The 22967-nt window shown below is 46.4% G+C and overlaps 1 protein-coding gene across 2 annotated transcripts; it reads right to left on the reverse strand.

The window, feature by feature from the left end:
- Positions 1 to 1872: 1872 nt before the first annotated feature.
- EOMES (eomesodermin) lies at positions 1873 to 8553 on the reverse strand. Of its 2 annotated transcripts, none has more exons than XM_003781761.2 (6): positions 7285 to 8553; positions 6035 to 6189; positions 5237 to 5358; positions 4645 to 4803; positions 4500 to 4561; positions 1873 to 3680 (listed from the first exon to the last, which is right to left on the reverse strand). In XM_003781761.2, exons 1-6 carry the CDS (start codon positions 8151 to 8153, stop codon positions 2999 to 3001), a joined length of 2049 nt encoding a protein of 682 aa, XP_003781809.1. In that variant the 5' UTR covers positions 8154 to 8553; the 3' UTR covers positions 1873 to 2998. The 2 variants fall into 2 exon arrangements, with proteins under 2 accessions (XP_003781809.1, XP_003781808.1); XM_003781760.2 differs by having other exon boundaries at positions 1873 to 3737.
- Positions 8554 to 22967: the final 14414 nt, after the last annotated feature.

Genomic DNA, 22967 nt, shown 5'->3' on the forward strand with positions numbered 1-22967 from the left:
GGGGGGGGGTAAGAATGGAGAAGCGAAGTGAGGACAAGTGAACCGGGGCGATTCAGTAGACCCCCAAGCTGGGGTCTCCGCCCAGCGTAGGGAACACCGCCTGCTCTAGTGCAAGCGCCGGGACCCTGGAAGAGAATGTAAACAAACGGGGCGCCGAGCCCTTGATCTTTATTTAAATAGAGGCTTGTTTATCGGTGTCATCCTAGGAGGATTAATTAGATACATCTCTTCACAATTTGGTGTCTGACACTCCATCTTAGGAATGCCTTATCACAAGGTGTTAATTGGGGCCACTCAGCCACTTACGTTTCTATTAAACACTGTGAGGGACTTTTCACAAGTACCAGGTTCTTTTTACTGTATGGTGCAAAAATATACAGGACTCGAAATAGACTAGGGCCAGAGTCGGCTTTATCCCGCAGTGATTAGCATTTTCGAGCTTTCTAGAGGGCGGAAACAGAGCATCGTTTTGAAATTCCATCGCATCGCCCAATACTCGATGGTTGGAAGTTGATGTAAGGGGGTAAGGAGAGGGCGCTGCCCAAGATAAGCGGGCTATCATTCCTCTTTCCCAGTTTAAATCTGTCATTCACAATAAATAATAAAAAGCAAATCTTCAAAGCTTTCGCCCCCAGATTCTCGGTAAAATTCGGAGAGCTTCGCCAAAGGCTTTGAACAGTCACCATCAGAGCTGTAGACGGAGCCCCCAAGGTCATGGGCAGCTCGGACAGACCCCAAAAGGATGGAGGGGATGGGAGCCCGGACAGTCAAGGTACAAGCTCCTAGCGGCCTTAATTGGGCGCAGAAGGGGAGGAGGTCCCGGCTGATTGCTCGCCTGCCAGCAGCTAATCCTCTTAGCAGCTGCATTTCCGCGCCACGCAGTTAGCAGAATGACCCTCCCAGCCAGACCTTTACCCCGGGAGGGTCAGGAGGGGGCTGGAAAGGTTTGCAAGCTGGGCTTGAAACCGTCTGCAGATAAGCCTGGCGGGACATCTGGCGGGGGCAGGGGGACAAAGGGTCCACCGCCCTACTTGTTTAACTCTTCCACCCACCCAGGGTTCCGCCAGGGAAGGGGATGGCCTTCGTTCTGCCAGGGAATACGAGCAAAATAAGTGGAACTATGCTCGTGGTGAACTGTTCCCCGACCGCCGTTTGTAGAATGGCGGGTCGCGAAATGACCGGAATCCTCCTTTATGGCTGTCACGCCCGCCCCCAGCCGGTGCGGCAGCCCCAGCGTTCGGGGACCCGCGTGGCTGTGGGCAAAGGATGCTGATCAGCAGCTACCGAGGCGCGCCACCCGCGGCGGGCGGGTGCTCGGGGTCTCGGCTCAGAAGAAAGCCGCAGGTGGGAGCAGAAGCCCAGCTGTGGGGGCCCCAGCGCCCCGCCGCACCTCAGGGACCCGGAACTCGTGGGCGCTCAAAGGGCGACGGGGGTTCCCGCGGAGCTGATGTAGGCCAAAGGCCGGGTGGCCCCGAGTACGCCTAGAGAACTCAGGGGCCGAGAACGTGGCAGAGCCGGGTCTCCTAGGGCCGGAGGGGAGTTCGTCGAGGCTTGGATTAACCCTGACGTGGGCAATCCTGCCTCACTGCAGCCGCTCTCTCTCCGCTGGCAGCACTGAGGACCCCCGCCCCCATCCATTGTCTAGACTACCCGGTGAGGTGAGGAAATAGCCCTATTCCATTTCAAGGAAAAAAGAAGATCAACAAAAGCATCCCCACCGGCCACCCCCTCCTGACCACAGCATCCAGTTAGAGATTCTAGAGCCTTCTATGGGGGAGGGGAAGTTAGTGAGGCAGTGTTGACCCTGGAAAAGGATGGAAGAGTAAGCAAAATGAGAACGTTAAAACCCCCACGGTACAGAAGAAAGCTATGCCATTCCCTTAAATGAACCACATTTATTAAAAATGACTAAGACTGTACATAAAAATTCAAGATCTCTAAAAAGCCTATAGGAGCTGTGGCGTTAGGTTTTCAGTTTGTTCACATTACCAAGTTGGGGAGAGGGGATGGCAGGAAGGAAGAGGCTGAAACAGGAGTTCTCCTTAAACACAGTTCAAGTTAGTACAGAATAGCTGAATACGTTCTTAACTATCTAAGAAGTAAACAGAATATTCCCAAACATCATGGGGATGATGAAACTACCCCCCAGCCCCTGCAGCTGCTGTTAGGTGATTTGCAAATTCTTTACAAAGCCAAAGCACCAATTTTACATTATCCCAGACACTTATGTAGACTATTTGTACAATATATTCCACATTATTCTACAGTGTATCTAAACACACACAACTGTACACTTTAAAATTCTCCCTCCTTTTAATTATTATTATTTTTGGTGACTCAGTCCCTTGTTCTCGCCTGAGTCCTACTGGCACACAGAAGAGGCCTAGCAAGTTTCAGGTGAGGCAGTCCTGGACTAGGGCAAACATGGCTTGTTCCGAAAAGCCTGGGAGGAATCAACGTCAGGTAAAATGAGCACTTTCACAAAAATTTTGATTCCCAGGCCTAATATCTTTTGCCCCCCGGCAAAACGTAACAGCAAAAGTCCCCTGCTGAAGTGTAAGCCCCAGCCCTTGTCTTCCAGAAGCCAAAACACCTTAATACTCAGTTTCTATTTGCTTCAAGATCTGCAAATAGAAATGAGAATCAAAGGTTTTAACTCATCTGATAGCACTGGGTATTCAGTGTTCCCAGCCTACTTCTCTGAATGTTTAGTGTTTCCAATAAATAAATCCAGAACCTTGAACAACCTTCAAATTTTAAAACCCTTCGAAGTCCTCCATTAATTTTATTTAAAAAAGGAAAAAAAAATGCTAGGTTTATTTCAGTTACCTGCAGCAATCAAAAAGCTTTGGCACCTTCTTTAAGAGAATTGCACAAAACAGGATGCATCAAGGTGGAAGGCAAACTTCTTTTTGGCAACCTAGGCAAAGAAGACAACAAAAAACACCACCAGGTCCATCTGCAAAAAGTTAGCTAATTTTTATGAGGTTAAAATACTCTAGGGAGTTGTGTAAAAAGCATAATACCCTCCCATGCCTTTTGAGGTGTCTTTACTGTACTCTTCAGCGTTAATGTCCTCACACTTTATGGAGGGAGAATTTTCATTACTGGAGGTGCTAGGAGACAGCCGCCTTCGCTTACAAGCACTGGTGTATACCCCTGAATCATTGGAATCTAGAGATTTGATAGAAGGGGGTGTCTCTATCCAAGAAGAGCCAATTTCCTCTTTGACTTTCTCCTTGGAGAGTTGATCTTCAGAGAACACAGGAGGGCTTGTTCTGGAGGTCCATGGTAGTCCAGTTGCCATCTTTCTCTGGTAAGAACCTCGACCTCCCCATCCTGCCATTGCAGGGAAGGTTGGGTCAGGGTAATACCCCAAGGCATGGGATGTCTGGAGGGGTAAGGACTTAATACCATATGGGAGCAAGGTGCTGGAAGTATATTCAGATTCATAGGAACCGATGTCTAGTTTGTTGGTCCCAGGCTGCTGGACAGGCGTGACAAGCCACCGCTGGGGAGGGTTGGCCACCTCTTCGCTCTGTTGGGGTGAAAGGAGGCCGTTGGTCTGTGGCACGGTTCTCTCGCCATTATAATATCGGGCTTGAGGTAAAGTGTTGACAAAGGGCTCCGGGAAGAAGGATTGAACTCCGTACCGACCTCCAGGGACAATCTGATGGGATCTAGGAGAATCCGTGGGAGATGGAGTTAACCTGTCATTTTCTGAAGCGGTGTACATGCTACAATATAAAGAGAAACACTTAAAAAAAAAACCCTAAGTTTGTCCCCAAACAAAAACCGCCTCCCAGAAATCATAAAGACTGTGGCATCAGTTAACTTTACTGAAAGCACTGGTCTGTTGGACTAGAAGAACAGAGGCAGGAAATGCATGACTGTCCTCACACTTTATGGAGGGGGACCCAATTTAGTTAGATTCTTGGCTTATCAGAAAAAGTTTCCTCTGGTCATTAAGTATTTAAACTACAAAAAATCCATCCGTACAGGTCCTGGAACATTTAAACTCAGAGCAAACCTCCCTTGTAAACGTGATAGAAAGAACACTGGCTATGGTGTTAGAACACCCAAATTTTCCAAACATCAGGGCCTTGCTGTTGTGTGTGGTGAAATGACATCCTCTTAGTTTCAGGGTTTTCTTATGTAAAAAAAAAAGTGGGGGAGGAGTAATAATATCTGCTCTTAGGAGGATAAAATAGTTGGATCAAATGGAAAGGAAGGTATATAAATGCAGTCTTAAAGTTTCAAGTCTCCACTCAAATGTTAAAAAAAAATCCTCATTTTTAAGCCCTTAACATTTCTTTAGAAATTAGCAAAACTCTTTTGTGAAAATTCTAAAGCAAGATTACTAAAGACAAAAAATATGCAAAAATACAAATAGGGAAAAGTCCCAAACAAGAAAGCTTTTTCTACAATTCTCAGCAAATCGTCTGATGTGTGCCCTGTTCAAAGATAATCATGCAAGTGTGAATACAAGCTGCACTTACGAATCATAGTTGTCCCTGAAGCCTTTTGCAAAGGGGTTATGATCAATCTTTAGTTGAGTAATCTAGATAGGGGAGAAAAACAGTCACTGAGTGCTTATCACTGGACCTTTGCTTTAGAGATTCCTGGGATGTTTGGAACACTCACATCAGTGTTTTGGTAGGCAGTCACTGCAATGAACTGTGTTTCTGAGAAGGTAAAGGTCTGGGTCTTCGAGGGCTCGTTCAAGTCCTCCACGCCATCCTCTGTCACTTCGACAATGTGCAGTCGTGGTTGGTACTTGTGTAAAGACTGTAAGACTATCATCTGGAAAGTGTACAGAACACAAGTTGCCAAATCTAGAAGTCTTTCAGGGATTCAACAAAACTAGATTTTTGACAAATTATCTATTTTAGGGTGGGACTCCTGAATGCTTCCCACCAACAGGTTTCTTTGCTGCTATTGTAAATTTCTTGTTATTGCTCCTTTTAAAAACATAGCTGGGTATGAGAGTTTGGTTTTCTAAATTCCTGAAAGATTTTAGTATTTTTGTTCCTAATAATCAACTCGCTGTTATTAAAATCCAATAAAAAAGTGACGAGAAAGGTCAAGATGAAAAAAAAAAAGGTTAGAAATAGTTAAGCAAACAGGTCTTAACTGCAAATATTAGAAATACCTTGAAAAAGAATATGAGCTAGCCTTAGAAAGGGAGATCTATAGCCAGAGCCAGAAGACACCCCCTCCTCCACTGTCACTCTACCTGGGTGTTGTTGTTATTTGCTCCTTTGTTATTGGTGAGTTTTAATTTCCCAAAGGAAATCTCCTGTCTCATCCAGTGGGAACCAGTATTAGGAGACTCTGGGTGAACATACATTTTGTTACCTAAGAGGAAATGAAACAAAACACAAAACCCAAGCATATAGAGCTGTTTACAAATGGGGGAAGGGGAGGGATGTATGTTAGCTATGGGCAAGATGCAAGCTAGACTTACAGCTCAAGTGTCTCATCAAAAGCTGCTTAAGGAGGCCAGTGGAGACCAGTATGACTCCACTGATAGCCTACCTAGGGCCCTTCTATTTCCAGGCATCCTTAGACAAGGCATTAACAGTATTTCAAAATTAAAAAAATGGAGCTAATAGGAAATGATTCTGGAAGGTCAACTGGGGGCCTTTAAAACTTGAAGGGCAACATCTGATGGAAGATAGTTGGACTTTTACGAGTGAACTCAATCTTGGCCAGATCTTTCTCAAATGAACATTAGAATGCCGGGAGCCATTTCTACCCAGAGAGCTTCTTGCTATTAGTTTCTCAGACATAGGGATTGGGGGCTGGGGTAGTCATAGTTAAAGGATCTAAATATATATTGGTAGGCAAGAAATCCGACTTAGCAATTCTGCTCTCCATCAGTCAACACAAAGAAACTCTTACTAACACCTCTAGGCCTCAGATTGGAAAAAAAAAAAAAAAAGTACTAGATTTAAATGTGAGTTGTCTGCCTGAGTCAAGGGCCCGATTTCTGCCTCCCGCTCCTCCCGGCCTGAGGTTCCTCTTTTCTCACCCTGCATGTTATTGTCGGCTTTGCCGCAGGTCACCCACTTGCCCCCTTGGAAGCGCCAGTGGTTGGGATCTGCCAGCACCACCTCTACGAACACATTGTAGTGGGCGGTGGGATTGAGTCCATTTATGTTGAAGCTCAAGAAAGGAAACATACGCCTGTGCAAGGGAACAGAACCAGGAAAAGTGATTTGAATCCAGGCACCCATGCTGAGAACAGGCTGAGACACCGGCGGGTTCCCCTGATACCTGGGATAGGGTCAGAGCATGACATTTAAAAGTTTGCAATAAGCAGAACAGTAGTAGATTAAGTGGCCCAAAACTATTTCAAATATTTTGGAGTTGGCAACTCTTAGAACATCTATCTCCCTTTCTCCAAAATAATTTGCCCCAGCATCAGTAGTTACCAAATTCCCATGCTTCTGAGCCCTCTCCCCACTCAAATTCCCGGCCCTTTCAGATGCTCATTTTCTCCAAGGAAGTTAAAAGTTATTGATTTTTAAATGCCCAAGTACCAGGAAACACGAAGTCGCTCTTGTTTTAAACATGCACGCGCACGTCCGCGCGCGCATGCACACACACACACACACACACACACACACACAAAACACGCGAAGCTAAAAGTCCACTTGAGTGCCTTTCCTACACTCACCCTTCCCTTTCCCAGAAGTAACCACTGTTAGCTGCTGGATGTGTGTCAGAACTTCCTCAAGTACCGACCGAGCCATGTCTGGCTCCAAGGCTGGTCTAACCACCTACTCTCAGCAACCTTCAGAGACTGGCTAGCTAGTCCTCACACCCACCTCCGGAGGCGCCCCGCGGAGACCATGGCGCCTAAACTGCGGGAGCCCATCTCCTGCGTTCAGGTGGCCAGCTCTAGCGCCTTTCTCCACCCGTGGCTCCTCGCCCGCATGCAGACATGCACCAGCATATCGCCGAGCTGGAGAATCCAAAGAATCTAGCTTGTACACATGTCCGAATTTCCATTTCTCCTGCCTCCTCCTGGTTTGTTCAGGTGAGGAAGACGGGAGGAGAATGCAGCGGAAACATTAGCACCCTGCACACACGGCCGCTGCCAGTGTGCAGTCGGAGAGGTGCCCTATCCGAGTCCACCGCGACTTACTGCGCGCCGAAAGAAAACAGTCCAAGCAGAGCGAGCAGTGAGTGGGCACAGCTCCCTCATCCCGGCCTTCCCCAGGACCACACATTCACCCGTTACCCTCGCACCCAGGGGCCCCTCCACGCTCCGCTCACCTGCCCTGTTTCGTAATGATCATCTCAGTTTGGTGGCGGTGGAATTTGAGCCACAGAGGCCGGTTGCATAGGTAGACGTGGGCGCGGAAGCCAGCACCCGTAACCCCTAGGCCTCCCAATCCTCCGCAAGATCCTGCTGCTGCAGCTCCAGGGTATGGACCGTAGAGCGGAGCCCCCTGGCTGTACTGATAGGTGCCAGGGCCGCCGCCGCCGCTGCCGCCCGCGCCACTGCCCGCGCCGGCTCCTGGGCCGAACTGCGCCCTCCCGGGTGGGCACACAGCCGTGGGGAAGCCGCCGGGGGGCAGCATGGAGCCATAGGGGTAGCGCGCCCCGTTGGGAGCCGGGTACACAGATCCGTGGGGCGCCCCAGCCGCCGCCTGGTACGGGAAGAGCGAGCAGGGCGCAGCCAGCTCAGAGCCCTGGGGCGCAGGGGACTGGAGATAGTATCGCTCGGAGCTCAGGCTGTCCATGGAATAGCGTGCGGTGGCAGCAGCGGCGGCTGCGGCGGCGGCTGCAGCAGCGGAGGGCAGCTCCTCCTCCCCGCAGGGGGAGCCCTTGCGGCCGTCCGGGGGCCCTGGCTTGGCCACTGCCGCGGCACTGGCAAAGGCGTCCCCGGCGTCGGCGTCACTGAGCATGGCTGCGGGGGCCCCCGCGCCGGCTGCTGCGGGTTCCCCGCTTCCCGCCTCGCACGAGAGACTGCCTGAGAACTTCTTGGACGCTTTGTCTAAGTCCAGTCTTTGAGGCGAGGGGGCCGCGCCTGGGAGGTGGCCTGCGCTCCCTCCACTGCCACCTCGCGCACTCTCCAGCGGGTAGAAGTGCGCGCCAGGCAGGTTGACTGAGCTCACCAAAAGCTGCTCCCCTAACTGCATGCTTTGCAAAGCGCAGACGGCAGCTGGTGGCTTCCTCTCCTCCGGTGGCCTTATTATAAAGGCAGGATGGGGGAGCCAGCGCCCTCTTCCGAGGGGAAGGTAACTTCCCCTTCCTCCGGCGCCTGGACTACCCACCTGCAGACTCGAGGGTGGCTAACGCGCGCTCTGGCGCGCTCTGAGTCCAGTATCCTTTCCGAAAGGAAAGCGCACTGAGTTTGAAGGCAGGAGGTGCAAACTGACCGAGATACACCCCCTTTTCCTTTTCTGCCCCTCTTGCTCCTCGCCCTTCTCCCACACTCACACCCGGGGAGAAAGGGACTTAGCTCTTTGTCCTCCTCTACCCACTAGCCCACACTTCTGAATTACCAAATCCTTGGTCAAGTTGGCCACTTGGAAACTTGCAGGCTGTCACTAGCTACTTTATATACGTGCAAGCAAGGAGTGGCTTCGCGGCCCCACGGCCCGGGACCCTCCTATTGGCTGATAGAAGTGACACTAATTCAATTAGGCATTTACTAATTGGATCTAGTCGCTTACGACTTTCTTGTCCTTTAGCCTATGGGGGGGGGGGACTTTGTCCCGCTGTGAGAATCAATCCTGGTGTCTATATTTCTCTGGAGTTTAAGGAAACAGGATTTGGGGTCCCGGTAGTGGAGTCCCCCTTTGATACAGAAGTCGTCGTAGCTCTCTGCGCTGAGAAGGAGGAGGCTAGAACCGGTTTTAGCGGGCACAGAGAAAGATTCTTCATGCTGACTGCTTGCGAGGAGCGCGCGGGTCCCGAGGGTGGGCAACGGGGGCAAGCTAGAGAAAAGCTCAAGAGAAGCCTTTTTCCATGTTGTAAGGTCTAACTTCAAGGCACACCTTCCACTCGGCAGAGGACTCCCTGGCCTTCATCGCGCAAGAACTATTTTTTTTTTTTTAATTTGGTCCCATCCTTTTATCCAATGGGAAGGGTTTGTGAAGAGGAAAACTCCGCGCTCGGCTTTTGGATTCTGGGACCACTAGGGCACCAGAATTAGACTTTCAGCTTGGTCTGAGAAGCCCGGGTGGGATGGGGTACCGGGGCCCAGACTAACACCCTCATCCCCACGCCAGCACGCCTGCTTTCGGGGAGGCAATCACTTTTACTCCTTGCACTTTAAAATCCATGGTGTTCAGTCTTCCTGAATCCCAGATTTTTCTCCCTGCCATTCCTCCCCCCAACTTCGGTTGGGTCTGACACCAAGAAACAAAGGTTCCCTAGCAGCCGTGTGGTTAGGATTCCCCGAGCCTCCACTCTGCGGCGAAATACAGAAGGTAGAATAATTAGTGAAATAATCAGTTTTGATATTGAACTAAGCCACTTTGCCCAGCTGCCTGTTTCTTCGCTGTGTTTCTGCAGATAGAGTCAAGGCCAGTGCAGTCATATTTTATTGTTTTACTATTACAGAAGCAGGGGGGCACGTTTTGTTGAGGATATGAAGTCCCAATATTCGCTGTTAATAAGCAATTACTGACGCCGCCAGTAATCGCTGCGGGAGCGCATTTTCCGGCTGAGATGTTGGGACTCTGCTTTCCCAACCAAACACGATCACACGGGAAACTGTTCGCCCACAACAGATGAGGTGGCCGCAGGATTTGCTGAGAGCACACACGCCAATTTAGTGCAGAGCGAAGCTTTCCAACCCAGGTTCAAACAACAGCAGCACCAACATCGGCATCTCTGGGTCTCAGTGAGAGAGGCGGTCCTTAGCGCGCTCGGATTCTCCAGGGCATTTTTCACAGGTTGTGTGTGTGTGGTGTGGTGTGGTGGTGAAAACCAGGGGGGCGAGAAGGTTTTCAGGGTCAAGGGACAACGAGAGGGAGGGAGCAAGTTAAGATGAGTGGGGTGGGTCAGTGGCCTGGACTAGAGCAACCCGGAGCAGATCCCCAGAAAGCAGCCGGGACTGAATGCGCTCAGCCTGCGCTTCCTGCATTTCTCCCCCATCAGTTTAGCTCAGGTTTGGCGCAGCTGTGATCACTCCACTGTCCCTTCCTACCTTCCTTGCTTTAGTTTCGTTTTGACCTAGGGAAGTTTTGAAGATTGATTTTTCAAATAGTACAGCGCTCTTAAAGACTTCATAATTTTCAACGCGGAGATTCGGTGAGGGGTACGAGAGCGCTAGGAACCGAACGAGCCAGGCGCTTGGGCGGCTACGGCGACTTAGCCCTGGGCTGGTGGGTCCTACTTAAAACATCACGTTAGCCTCGATCTAAGCTACAGAATATTTAAGGGAAAAATAGGGATGAGACCGAATGTCACGGTTATTTGGAGATGGGGTGGCTGAAGTACATGGCAATTTTGCGCTTTAACACAGAAAGAAGCGGGCCTCGGTGTCCCTTCAAAATGCTTTTGAAGCGGTTAGCGTTTCGTGTGGCAAAGTGCCACTGCAGGCAACAGGCATCGTTCCGACCCACTCTGGCGCGAATAACGCGAGCCAGCTGTCCCCCACGCCACATCAGAAAGGGTTGATTTTATTCCAGCCCCAGAGCAAGCTCTTGACAGCGCATGAGTACAGCACTGAGTGCCACCTAATTATTAAATATATATACTCTGGATGTATAATTAGGATTTGTATTGATTCTTGGTGAGCAGTGAATTTCAGTTTTATCTCTTTACCTCCCCAATAAATCTGTTATTTTATCCAAACTTCAACATATTTTACAGATGCAGAGGCAAAGACAAATTCAAGGAGAATCGACATTCAGGTTCTCCAAATTGGTGGGACTCAAGGTTTTTGAGTCTGTAACATTATTAATATGTAACTACATATTATATTACACTTATAAGTATGTATTAAAATTCTTTAAAATAATGGAAACCACTGCTACAACTATGAATAATTTTTTTTGGCTGAATAGAGATAATTTAATGGTTCTTTTGTGTGAACTACCTCATTATATTGTTATTACATATGGAATATACTAGTCTGAAATACTGAGTGATAGATGAGCAAATTGGTGATTTTCTACTTGGAATGGGCTTTCCCTTTGCTAGGTAAATGTTACTTATTACCAGGTAAAAAGACAAAAAGTATTTACACATGTCCCAGCTCCATTTCAAAATCCAAACACTTTTCCAGAAATAAGAACAGAAAAGAAAGCTACAGCAGTGGCTTCAGGGAACATGTCAGGTAGCACTCTCCTTAGATTGGGTGGGCAAATAACAGAGCCTTCCAGCCTGTTTGCTGTTTGATTTCAATTACACCCCAAGCTTCATGAAATCCAAATGAGACATTTATTGAAAGGTGCCTGGTTTTATGTGGCTCAACTGACAGTGTATTGGAATACACTGAACAAAAACATCAACATTGGGGAGGAAATGTGGAGACCCCTGGAAACCCCAGACCCAAATGCTGGCTGGATTAACTCAAATCTTGCACCTTTCAGCCTGAGATGGAGCAAGCAGGAACTTTGGAAGGCTCCAAGGAAGCCAAGGCCAAGCCTGCGGGTGAACATATTAAAGATCTCGTGCTCTATTATCCTGAGGAACAATACAAACTTTTATGCCACTGCCTCAGTCTGCTAACACAGTTATTACCAACTCGACCAGGTGACTTCTCTATCTCTTTCTCCCCCTTAAAGGTAAACTGCTACCAATGCACTGATCTTTTAAAAGAAAAACTGAGAAGCATTTGCTTGTCAAAGGACTATTACACATCAAATAATATACACATGTATGAAGAAATTACAGAAGTGAGTTATAGGTGAGTGCAAGGATGTATGGTTTACCTCTCCCCCTGCCCCAAACGCCCACAACCAAGGGGGCCCATATAAATGTCTCAATAAATACTATTATTTTCACCTCCACTAAAAACGTGTTATCAAAACACTGTCCGTGTTATTCAAACACTTTGTAAATTCTGAGCAGACTTGCTGCCGGTTCTCCTTTTAACCCTAGGAAAACATTCCAACATTAACCGGTCACCAGCGCTTCGCCTGGACTCTGGGAAAACGTCAATAGGTTTTTTGTGGCAAATTGGTCCTTTTACTATTTATCTATGGCCCTTTCTTTGTTGATGTTACATTTTATTTCACCATCTCAGGTTCACTGTTTGGCCCTTTGTTCTCCGATGGCCAGATCTGCCACCTCTCCTCTGCTTTCCAAAGGGGGAGGGAGGGAGCCTTCATCACTGTAAGATTGTTCGTGTTTCTTTCTTTTAAAAAGCAAATGTCCCATAAGAAAAAAAAAATGTTGGCAAGGACAAGGAGTGTTGAGTTTGCTGACAACAGCAAGATACTCTTACTCACACAGTTTCATTTTTTGAAGAATTTATAGAATTTACATTTCACTGTGACAGTGAAATAGACTGATCACTGGCTTTAAACACACATACACAAACACACAAGGTCTACAAATGTGTGAGGCAAAGGGTTATAGCAAAGCCATCATATTTTTTCCAAGTAAAAATGACAAACTTTAAACTCTTAGCTGTCAGTTCCTATGTCTACATTGCTAAGTGCAATTGTTCACTGTTAAAATAAGAGGAGGGGAGAAAATCCTGGGGTGGACGTTACTAAATACAATAAAAGTTATTTGTTACAAAAAATACATTTTCTTGTCCTAAATACTGAACAGAAGTCTTTGGCACATAATGTTGACTTAACTTTTTTATGCAAGTATTTTTAAAACTGCAAAAGAATTTCTGGATTGGGTTGTTTGTCATCATTATCATCCTCGATCTCTTCCTCCTCGTATTGGTAGGAATTCTCATTCTAACAGGGAAAACCATACGAACCAAGGAAAGTCAAACACTCTTCCACAAAGTGTATTACAGGAATGTTTGGCTAAGTTTTGTACATGATATATGAAAGTTATACAGGGCTCCATCCTTCTTGCTTACTTTCCCACCTTGAAAAGCCTGGGACTTAGTAAGTGCCCACCAGTGAAATGAAAAAGGTTATTAAGTCAGTGTGCTAGGACACTTAACATAGGCAATGACAGTGTCAGATGTTAGGCTTTATAACCACAAAGACCAAAGTGACTTTTTTTCCCCTAAAAGAAAAAGAGAACAGATCCTCATAGAATAATAGACCTGACCTGTTCATCTTATTTAGACCTTTAAAGATATTTTTCATCTTTTAAGGGACTTTTTCTATCCCAAAGTTCTTACATTGTTGCATGGCCGTTTGTGTCTTTTTCAATGTTAACATTCTTCCACAGGAAAAATAGAAAAAAAAGAAGTTAGTGTTAGAATTGCAATACAACTCTTAAGGGAATGAATTATCTTGTGCTGGATGTAAATCAACTGACATCACTAATAGAGTTGGCAGAACCTATGAAAATGAATATTTCAACGGAAGGCACCTCTATGACACAGGTGCAGCAAGATGTCTACCCAACAGGTGGGCAGAACCCAATCCTGATGGCCAGTGCTTCAACATGACGGGGGCAGCTGGAATCTCCCATCCAGGCCCTGTGTGAGAAATGCGGAAAGAGGGAATCTGAGTTAGAGAAGTTACACTAAGCCCTTAAGAGAAAGAGCCATGGCGGAGAGAAGGAGAAGGAAGAAGAAAGGACAGCTCATGGAGCAGAAAAGCCAAAGAGGTCATTCCTTAATCTTCTCCCTTTCTGGACACCTAAGAGGAAAGCAGAACCTGGTATTCAGAACTGTATGTATTTGTGGCTCTAACTTTTACTAGCTTTACAAATCTGGGTGAGCTCTTTAACATCTATGTGCCTCAATTTCCCCACCTGTAATACCAGCAGACATAATCTAAAGCCAGTTAGAACAGGACTTGGCACCTGGCGGAGTCTAAAGTTTTATTAGTACCCATTACACATGCATTGAGCTCATTCTTGTCTCACTCAGATACTGGAGCTAATTGAGAAGAATATACTTTTGTCTTTCTCCTCCCAGAGACTGACGAAGGCGGTGAAGAGCAGACAGGTCAAAAGCAACAGGAATGAGGGGTAGAAAGCAGGAGGAGGGAGTCGGAACCTGAGGGGAGAGTCTCCAGATTTTCTATCAGCTCCTTTCCGTGTCCCCAGAAGGGGGTGGAGGACATCAAGTGAGCGGGCTGGAAAGGTGCACTTCAAAGGGAGGCGGCCCGGGGCGCCCTAATCTGGGTGCGCCTTCCGCCCCCTCCAGGCCTCGTTAGCATTCTGTTTTTCCCAGGGCCTGCCGTTCCTCCTGCTCCCCGCTGGGATTTTGCTGTTCCGGCGGATTACTTGTCAAAGAAAGAAAATAGAGTATTTAGCTCAGGTTTTGTTCTCCGCCGACTTGGTTAAACGCCCGACCTAGAGGGAGTTAAGCTAGTAGTCGGAAACCCCCTACAGGGTTCTCGCTACAGGAGACGGCACCCTGGACTGGACGTCCAAAAAAGACACCATCTGGATCCATTCGCCGAGGGTCCCTGTGGGCCTCAGGGGCGGCATCTGCAAATTGAGGGGACAAGTGCAGAACAGCATCAACCCCAGAGGGCTGCTGACAAGGGGAATCTGGAGATGGCCCCCAAGCCCAGGCCTGCCCGGCTGCAGAACCTTTCGGTAGAGGCCGGGATGGTGCGTGGAACCCCCTCCCAATTGTAGACTGGTTATGAAGGGTCTACAGGAAAGGAGTGGGGGAGGGAGAAGCTGGGATCACTCTCCACCCACGTGGGGCTGACTTTTCAGGAGTGGAGTTTATCCACAACCACAGGAGGAGAATAATGAAAACAGCAGCAGCTGACTATAGACCAGACCTTGCTCTGCTTTTCTGGCACTATGCTTTAAAATCGTCACCCTAAACTGTTATCAGTCCACTTTACAGAAGATTAAAGTGATACTTGAAGAGGTGACGGCCCTTGTTCAAATCGCACAGCCAAAAAACGGTAGCCAGGGATTTGAGGCGAGGCGGTCCGAGCGGCGGGTCTCTCAGTATGCTTAAACCAAGTGGCAAGTGTGGGTCGTTGTCTCCTTAGCGCGGAGGGTTGGGACCAGAGGTAGGCGATGGGCTGGGGGCCCTGTGAGCCTTGTGGGAAGAGAGTGGATGGCATTCAGTGCCCACCCACAGCCCCTAGATCTGCAGAATGAGTTTCTTTGAAGGAAGCCGGATCTCTATGATAACTCTGCTTTAAACCCCAGTCTTGGGGGTAGATTTGGCCTTCCTTGTTTGAGATGACCACAGTATAGGTGGGCCACTGTATGAGCTGGGACTGGGCTAAGCCCCTGGCACATGTTATTCCATTTATCCACTCACTTCCACCTCTTGAAGGTAATCACCTTCATCTCACAGATAAGAAAGTCCAGAGCGAGCGAGATAAAGATAACTAGCCAGAGAGCACACCATTTATGACTAGCAAGTTCAGGAGGACCCAGGAGCCGGGAAGGCAGTGTCTTCTGCCGGGAACTCTGAAAGCAGAACAGAAACCTGAGTCTCCCGGACCGAGATTTCACAGAAGGGCAAACCAAGCGACAGGTTTCTCTCCCCACCCCCTCCGGACCCCATACCTCCCTCCAGGTAGGTTTCCTTTTTTCCTATTCTTCCAGGGAGCTCCCGGCGGCCCCGCCTCTCGCATAAAGGCACGCTTCGGGGCTTAGGTTTTGGGGACTTCTGGGGCGCTTCTCGCCTCCCGCCAATGCTCCAATTGAGCAGAGGCTAGGAATCGAGACGTCTCCTCCGGTCTCTCCCCCCTCTGGACGCAGAACCTCTGTGGTCAGTCAACTCCTGCAACATGCGGCCCAAGGACCGCACACTCGTCACCAGCCAATTCCATAACAAACACATCTTTCAGGTCTCCGAGCGCGCGGCGAATGCCCCAACCGTGACGCTCAACCGCTCCCACCCACGCTCCAGTCCGCGCGGCCCCAAGAAACAAAGTCGGTGTCAGGCAGGGGTTCGAACCCAGGCGCAGAGCACTGAGCGAGAGAGCGAGAGAGGGCTCTCCCTTGGCCTGGATTCTCAGAGGTTTCGCAGCCCCAACTCTCTTGCTGTTGGCGGCTTAGATCTCCAAACGCGCAGGAGGTTGGACTCAGGGAGGGGTGCCCCTGTTTCTCTTCTCACGGTCTTCCACAAGCACCCACTCATTCCAGGCTGGCTTGAGAGAAGATATGGGAGAGGATCCCACATGTCTCCTCTCGCTCTCCCTCTTTCCCTTTTCATGCCTAGAGTCTTCTTTGTCATGGTTGTGTTCCTGCACTGAGGATATTTTAGACGCCTTTGATCCCACCATTTGATATATCTATATATCAATGTATGTGTGTATCATATGTATATGTGTATATATACACACACATTTAAAAGTATTACAGAATTTTCAGATATTCAGAAATTTACAGATTTTCTATTACAGAATAGAAAATCAAAATATATTTTAAAACTTACTTGCTTAAGTTAAAAACAAAACAACCCAAAGCCACAAGGTTGTAACATTTGGAGCCTCTGAAATTCCCTACCTGTAGGCAGCCACAATTAATTCCTCGTGTGCATTTCGGGGCAATTATATTAAGTTTGAGTCAGCAAGTACCTACACGCACCTGACTTCTCTTTAACTGCCCCTACCCATCTGCACGTTTTTATACATTCTATTCAACAGTTTCTCTTTTTCACTAAGATGCATCTGGAAGTTAGCTCCTGGAGACATAGGAGTTTGTGCTAGCTTGGCACATCCCAGGTGCACAATTGGCAGGAAAAGCTTTAAAAATTATATTGGCGCTCTGGGGCTTTCCCTGCAGCTCCGCTGCAGTCCTCTCCGAGGCCGGCAGCTCGCGGTCCCGCGCCCTGGCAGCGCGCTGCTCCGCGGAAGGGGAGGTCTGTGCTGTTGCCTGCGCTGGGGCCACTTGCTTCGCGTGCGCGGAACCCTGCTGTGAGAGTTTCCCTTTCTCTGAGACCTCTCTCATTGTTTGTCCTCCAAGACCCCAGAAGCAGGTAAACAAGCTCTTCGACCCTGCCCTGTGCTACTGAAATTCGTGAGCAGGGGAGCGATCTGCTAGACAGTCCTAGTGTTGCCTTAGGTCAGATCAAAGCGGAGGACCTGGAGGGGACTGGCGACTCCACAAACATCCCGTTTGGCTTGGCTGCTGGGGGCGGGGATGGGGACGGTCAGAAGCCAGCCAGGAATCGTGTATTGCCAAAGATCTGGAGTAACCCAATCTGAAATACTATGTACTTTCTAAACTCCCTGCCTTCCCAACGGCAACTCTTGAAGATGCTGAAATTCCCTATACTGAAAAGCTGTGCTGTAAAGCTCAGCTGGTTTGATAATACTTTAAAACACCAGCTGACCTAGTGTAAGTGTCAAGCTTTGTGCAGGCTGCTGGGTGACAGAACTAGAAGGTATTGACCAGGACAAGCTCTCATGTCCTGAGGAGATGGTTGGTGGCCCAAACAGACAGCATCAAGTCAGCCAATAAGAGAGTATCAGAAAATAGTCAAACAGGGTAATGAGGTGGTTCCCAGCCTGGGCAGCTCATTAGAATTATCTGGGGAGTTCTTAAAAATCCTGATGCCCAGGGCAGCGCCCTAGCACAATTAAATTAGCATTTCCAGTGGGTGAGATCCAGGTGCCAGTACCTATTATTTAAAGATTCCCCACATGATTCCAATGTGCATGAAGTTGGAAAGCCACTGGCCTTATGGGTTTGGAGGTTGGCGGATACCCTTTCTGAAGAGTGGATATTTGGGCCCAGATAGCAATGGGGAGATGGCGGCCAGGAGAAGGCCTGTGGGAAGCCTCCATGCCCAGCCCTGTATCTACTGGTGCTCTGTGAAAGGCAGTAGGGGAGGGAGATAGAGGGCGCATTAAGAGGAGGAGGAAGCATGTGGTGCAGAACTTCTGCTTATAGTGCTTGCAATCCTTGGGAAATCTCTCATTTGCTCGATTCCTAGGGAAGCTTTAAACAGCACGGCAAAGTACCTAATTTAAAGTTAATTGATTTTAAAGCATAATTTCAAAATCAAATAATGATAGAAATATTTTTAAAATAGAATAATGCTAGAAAACTGCTAATAGCAACTTCACGAGGTGTTTCATGAGGTCATTTCATCAAAATCTAGGATGCCATCCATTGATCTGCACCCATCTTATGTTTACCAGGAAGAAAATAAGGCTGCCCACTAGAAATTTAATTTTGTGCTTGTTGGAAGAATTGTTGATTTAGACAAGTATTATTTTCACATTTCACTCATGCACACATAAAAAAAGGAAAATGAAAACTCTATGCACAGGCAGTGACAGCCCTGCTATTACTGCCACCGCATCAGCAGCGATTGTAAGATACCTGTGCTTGTACAATGCATCTGAATTTCTAAGAAGTTAAAAAGTGTGTTGTAGAAGTGATGCAGTTCCATGTTGTCAAATGAGCTCATTACTTAATACCTTAGACCTTTTGGCTCGTTGAATCCTCACAACCATATGAGATAGAAACTACTGTTAACAATATTTACTGATTGGGCCAGGCATGGTGGCCCACACCTATAATCCTAGCATGCTGGGAGGCCAGGGTGGGTGGATTGTCTGAGCTCAGTTCAGAGATCAGCCTGAGCAAGAGCGAGACCAAACCCTGTCTCTACCACACAAAGAAAAAAACTACTTGGGTTTGTGAGTGCCTCAGGAGGCTGAGGCAAGAGGATCACTTGAGTCCAAGAGTTACTGTTAGTTATGACTCAAGGACACTCAACCCAGGATGACAGAGACTCTGTCTCAAACAAAACAAAATACCCCCCCCCCCAAACAGATGGGAAAATGGAGATATTGACAGGTGAGTTGCTCTAAGTCAGATTGCTGTTAAGTTGCAGAGATAGGGCACAAACTTACTGAGTGGGCTCAATTACTATAGAAGCCTGTGAATATTGTCCATATGAGCTAACTGAGATTCAGAAGGGTTGAAAGGAGGGGTGGGGTGAGAAGTGAGCAAAAGGGCTTGAGAATTCAACTAAGTGATAGACTAGGATCTGTATTTCAGTTTTCTTAGTTTTGTAACTGTTTGGGAGTAGAAGGGATCACTTAGTAAGACAATATTCTATTATATAGCCAAGGACATTCATGTTATCCATTTAAAGAGGATCATCCTATAATAAGGACATGACTGCATAATTTTGGGCCATATTTTTCAAGTACCTTAAAACATACCCTGAAGTACAATACATACAACAAGTGCCAATATTCTAAATGCAGAGGGTGATATTTTTACCAAATTGAATATACTTGTATAACCAGCATCCTTATTAAGAAATGCGGTATTGTCACAATTCCACAAACCTTCCATTCCTCCTCTGGTCACAGCTTCCCATGAAGTAACCATTTTGACATCTATTGCCATTGATTAGTTTTCTCCACTTTAGAATTTTGTATAAATAGAATCTTAGAGTGTTTTCTTCTCTGTGTCTGGCTTTCAGCATAAGTTTGGGATATTTGCTCATGTTATACTGATAATTGTATTTGTTCATCCTTCTTACTGTGTAATATTCCATTGTGTGAATATACAATTTATCCATTCTACTGTTGAAGACATTTAGATTTTTTCAGTTTGGGGTTTCTGTGGACAGACCTGGCATGAACATTCTTGTACATGTCCTTTGGTGAACATCTGTACTGTATGGTGAGACTGTTACTCACAAGAATGGGCTTTTTAATAATGTTAGTAAAATTTAAAAATATTTGACGATGCTGGGTGGGGTGGCTCGTGCCTGTAATCCTAGCACTCTGGGAGGCCCACACGAGTGGATTGCCTGAGCTCACAGGTTGGAGACCAGTCTGAGCCAGAGTGAGACCTCATCTCTAAAAATAGCTGGGCATTGCAGTGGGGCCCTATAGTCTCAGCTACTTGGGAGGCTGAGGCAATGAGAATCACTTGAGCCCAAGAGTCTGAGGTTGCTGTGAGCTATGATGCCAGGGCACTCTATCAAGGGCAACAAAGTGAGACTCTGTCTCCAAATAAATAAATAAACAATAAATAAAAAAAATTGACTATTTGAGGATGGTGCCTTACACTCTTAGCACTTGACTGTAATAATCTTAGAGAGTACTAAGGGAAGAGATATCAAATTAAAGAAAGGAGGAAAAGATGAAAAGGAGATGGGAAGATAGATGCTATGGTTTAGCATATATTTACTGTTTTGTATTCTTATAGTCAAGTGCCACATACTTATGAATGCTCACATTTCCTCTACAGATTGTTGAGTACTCACAGAAAAGCATGCTGGGAAAGCAGATAGTGTCTGGGGAGTACTCAGTGCCAGATGGAAGCCCCTTGGTTGCCTTTCATCTTCTAAACTTCCAATTTTCTAGCAGTTGCCTAGGGTGAACATGTCTAGCCCATGAGGTAGAGTTACTGACGTCAGCGAATTTTCAAGTCTGAATTTTCCGCTGATCTTTCTTTTTTTATATAATCAAGAAAAAACTTTCCCCTTGATGTTATATGATCTTCGTTAATAAAAAGAAGAGAAGGAAAAGAAAATAAGGATAAGTGAAAACAAGAACAAGAAAATAACCTGTCAACCAACCCCCCTAGTGAGAACTATAGACACACATAACAGATGTGGCCATGGAGGCAAGAATGGGCGACTGACTGCCTAGAGTCCATCTCATCTCACTTCTTTTTCCTAAAGGAACTCCTAGTGTAGTCAGCCATCCCTCCCTCCCACATAAGACTCTGGGAAAAGGGATCCCAGCCCAGTACCTGGGGACAGCCTCTTTAGTCCAAGCAGCGATTTTCAACCAGTGTGCCGCAGCACACTGGTGTGCCGTGAGAGGATCTTACATGTGCCACGAAAAATTTTAAAGATCATTAATTAAATTATCTTTAAAAAAAGTTCAATGTACAGTAAATATATCTATTTTTTAATCTTTTTTATGATCAACATAATTTAAGGGTGTTGCAGAAGTTTATTGGTTCAAGTGTGCATGAGATAAAAAATGGTTGAAAAACCCTGGTCCAAGCCAGTCCATAGGTATCATTCCTGCAGAGATGATGCTGGCTTTTCAGACTGAATGGGAAGACTGAGTCAGTGCTTGGGAGAGTGGGTTTTTTTCCCTTCAAATTTATACTTAAGTAGAAAATGAAAGTGAGTAGCCTGGTTGCTTCTGGCATCATTTTGGGGCCACAAGGGACATCTTTTTAGGGGAACTCAATATTCAGACATCAGCTCAGAAAGAAGGAAAAAACCTGGATTTGGGGGGACTTTGAGCTGCCAGTGGTTGGCCCTGTCCTACCTTTTGAAGTAATAATTATCTTAATGTTTAAAACAATTTTACTCAACAGTTCAGCTATATAGTTGTGTATCTTGCCAGGTATGCTTGCACAAAATGTTATCGAAATATTTATTTATGTGTTACATTTATATATAATATGTGTTGCCCTGTATACGAGTATCAGTTCAGTTTTTATTTTTATACCTAACAGTACACAATTAACATCCTCACACAGCTTGTTCTGCTATTTCCTTAGTTTAAATCCCTGGAATTCATGCTGCTAGATCAAAATACATTTGTGTTTAAATTTTTTGATTCACAGTAATACCCTTTCACAAATATTGTACCAATTTATACTCCCAATAAAATGTTCTAGAGTGCCTGTATCTCCCCATCCTCACCCAGCTATTACCCACCTTTGTCAGTTTTGTAGGGAAAAGTATCCTAATGCTGCTTTGCATTTTAAAAATTGTGATAAACTTGTGTATCATATTTAAGTTTAGTAAGAGCTCTTACCTATATCTGTATTTTGTTAATTTATTCCCTATTTATCATTCAACTTAGTGATATTTTATTCTGTCCAGAAAAGTGAAATATATTTCTTTTTTTGTTTTTTTAATTTTTTTTTTATGAGACAGAGTCTTCCTCTGTCATCTTGGGTAGAGGGCCATGATATCATCGTAGCTTGCAGCAATCTCAAATTCCTGAGCTCAGGTGATCCTCTTGCCTCCCCCTCCCGAGTAGCTGGGACTATAGGTGCTTGCCACAATCTCCAGCTAGTTTTTCTATTTTTAGTAGAGAAGGGGTCTTGCTTTTGCTTAGGCTAGTCTGGGAGCTCCTGGGCTCAGGCAATGCTCCCACCATGGTTTTCCAGAGTGCTAGGATTACAGGCATGAGTCACCACACCCAGCCTTATTATTATTTCAATTTGGAGAGTAACCGTGACTTTTGGTACATGGACGAATTGTATAGCTGTGAAGTCAGGGCTTTTCATGGATCTTTCACTGAGCAGTGTTCGTTATCCCCACTGGGTAATTTTTGATTCCCTCCCCCTCCTACCTTCCTCTTTTCTTAGTTCCAATGTCCATTATACCAACTATTACCACATATACCCATCATTTAGCTCCTGCTTATAAGTGAGAACATGTGTGATTTGTTTTTCCATTCTTGAGATACTTCACTTAGGATAGTGGGCTCCAGCTCCGTGCAAGTTGCTGCAAAAGACATGATTTCATTCCTTGTTATGGCTGACTAGTACTCCATGGTGTATGTTCTTTAGCTACTCAGTTGATGGGCATATAGGTTTATTCTGTATCTTTGCAATTGTGAATGGTGCTGCAAAAATATCTTTCTTGATGCATGTTGGGCTTTCTGGGAAGCCACAGAAAATCCTTACCCTCTCCACAATGCTTTACAGGGCTTTCACAGCATGCCATAAACATTTGATGCATTTGAAATTAATTTTGAGTAAAAGAATGGGTAGAAATTAATCTTTATGTTTTAACAATTAGCTAACAAGTTGTCCAAACACCATTTACTGATTATCCTGGCTATGAAATGCTTTTAAAAATATGTACCACATTTTTTTAAAATTTTGGATCCAGGTTTGGCGCCTGTGGCTCAAGTGGCTAAGGTGCCAGCCACATACACCTAAGGTGGCGGGTTCGAATCCAGCCCAGACCC

Source organism: Otolemur garnettii, unplaced genomic scaffold (assembly GCF_000181295.1).
Source record: "Otolemur garnettii isolate 467f Iridium unplaced genomic scaffold, OtoGar3 scaffold00002, whole genome shotgun sequence".
NCBI lineage: Eukaryota > Metazoa > Chordata > Mammalia > Primates > Galagidae > Otolemur > Otolemur garnettii.

Bases quoted from the DNA above. Each gene is read 5' to 3' on its own strand.
- EOMES (XM_003781760.2), bottom strand. From the start codon at position 8,153: ATGCAGTTAGGGGAGCAGCTTTTGGTGAGCTCAGTCAACCTGCCTGGC. The intron at 6,190-7,284 runs GTGAGCGGAGCG...TCCCTTGCACAG, and splicing joins ATCATTACGAAACAGGGCAG to GCGTATGTTTCCTTTCTTGA. The intron at 5,359-6,034 runs GTGAGAAAAGAG...ATTTCCTCTTAG, and splicing joins AGCCGACAATAACATGCAGG to GTAACAAAATGTATGTTCAC.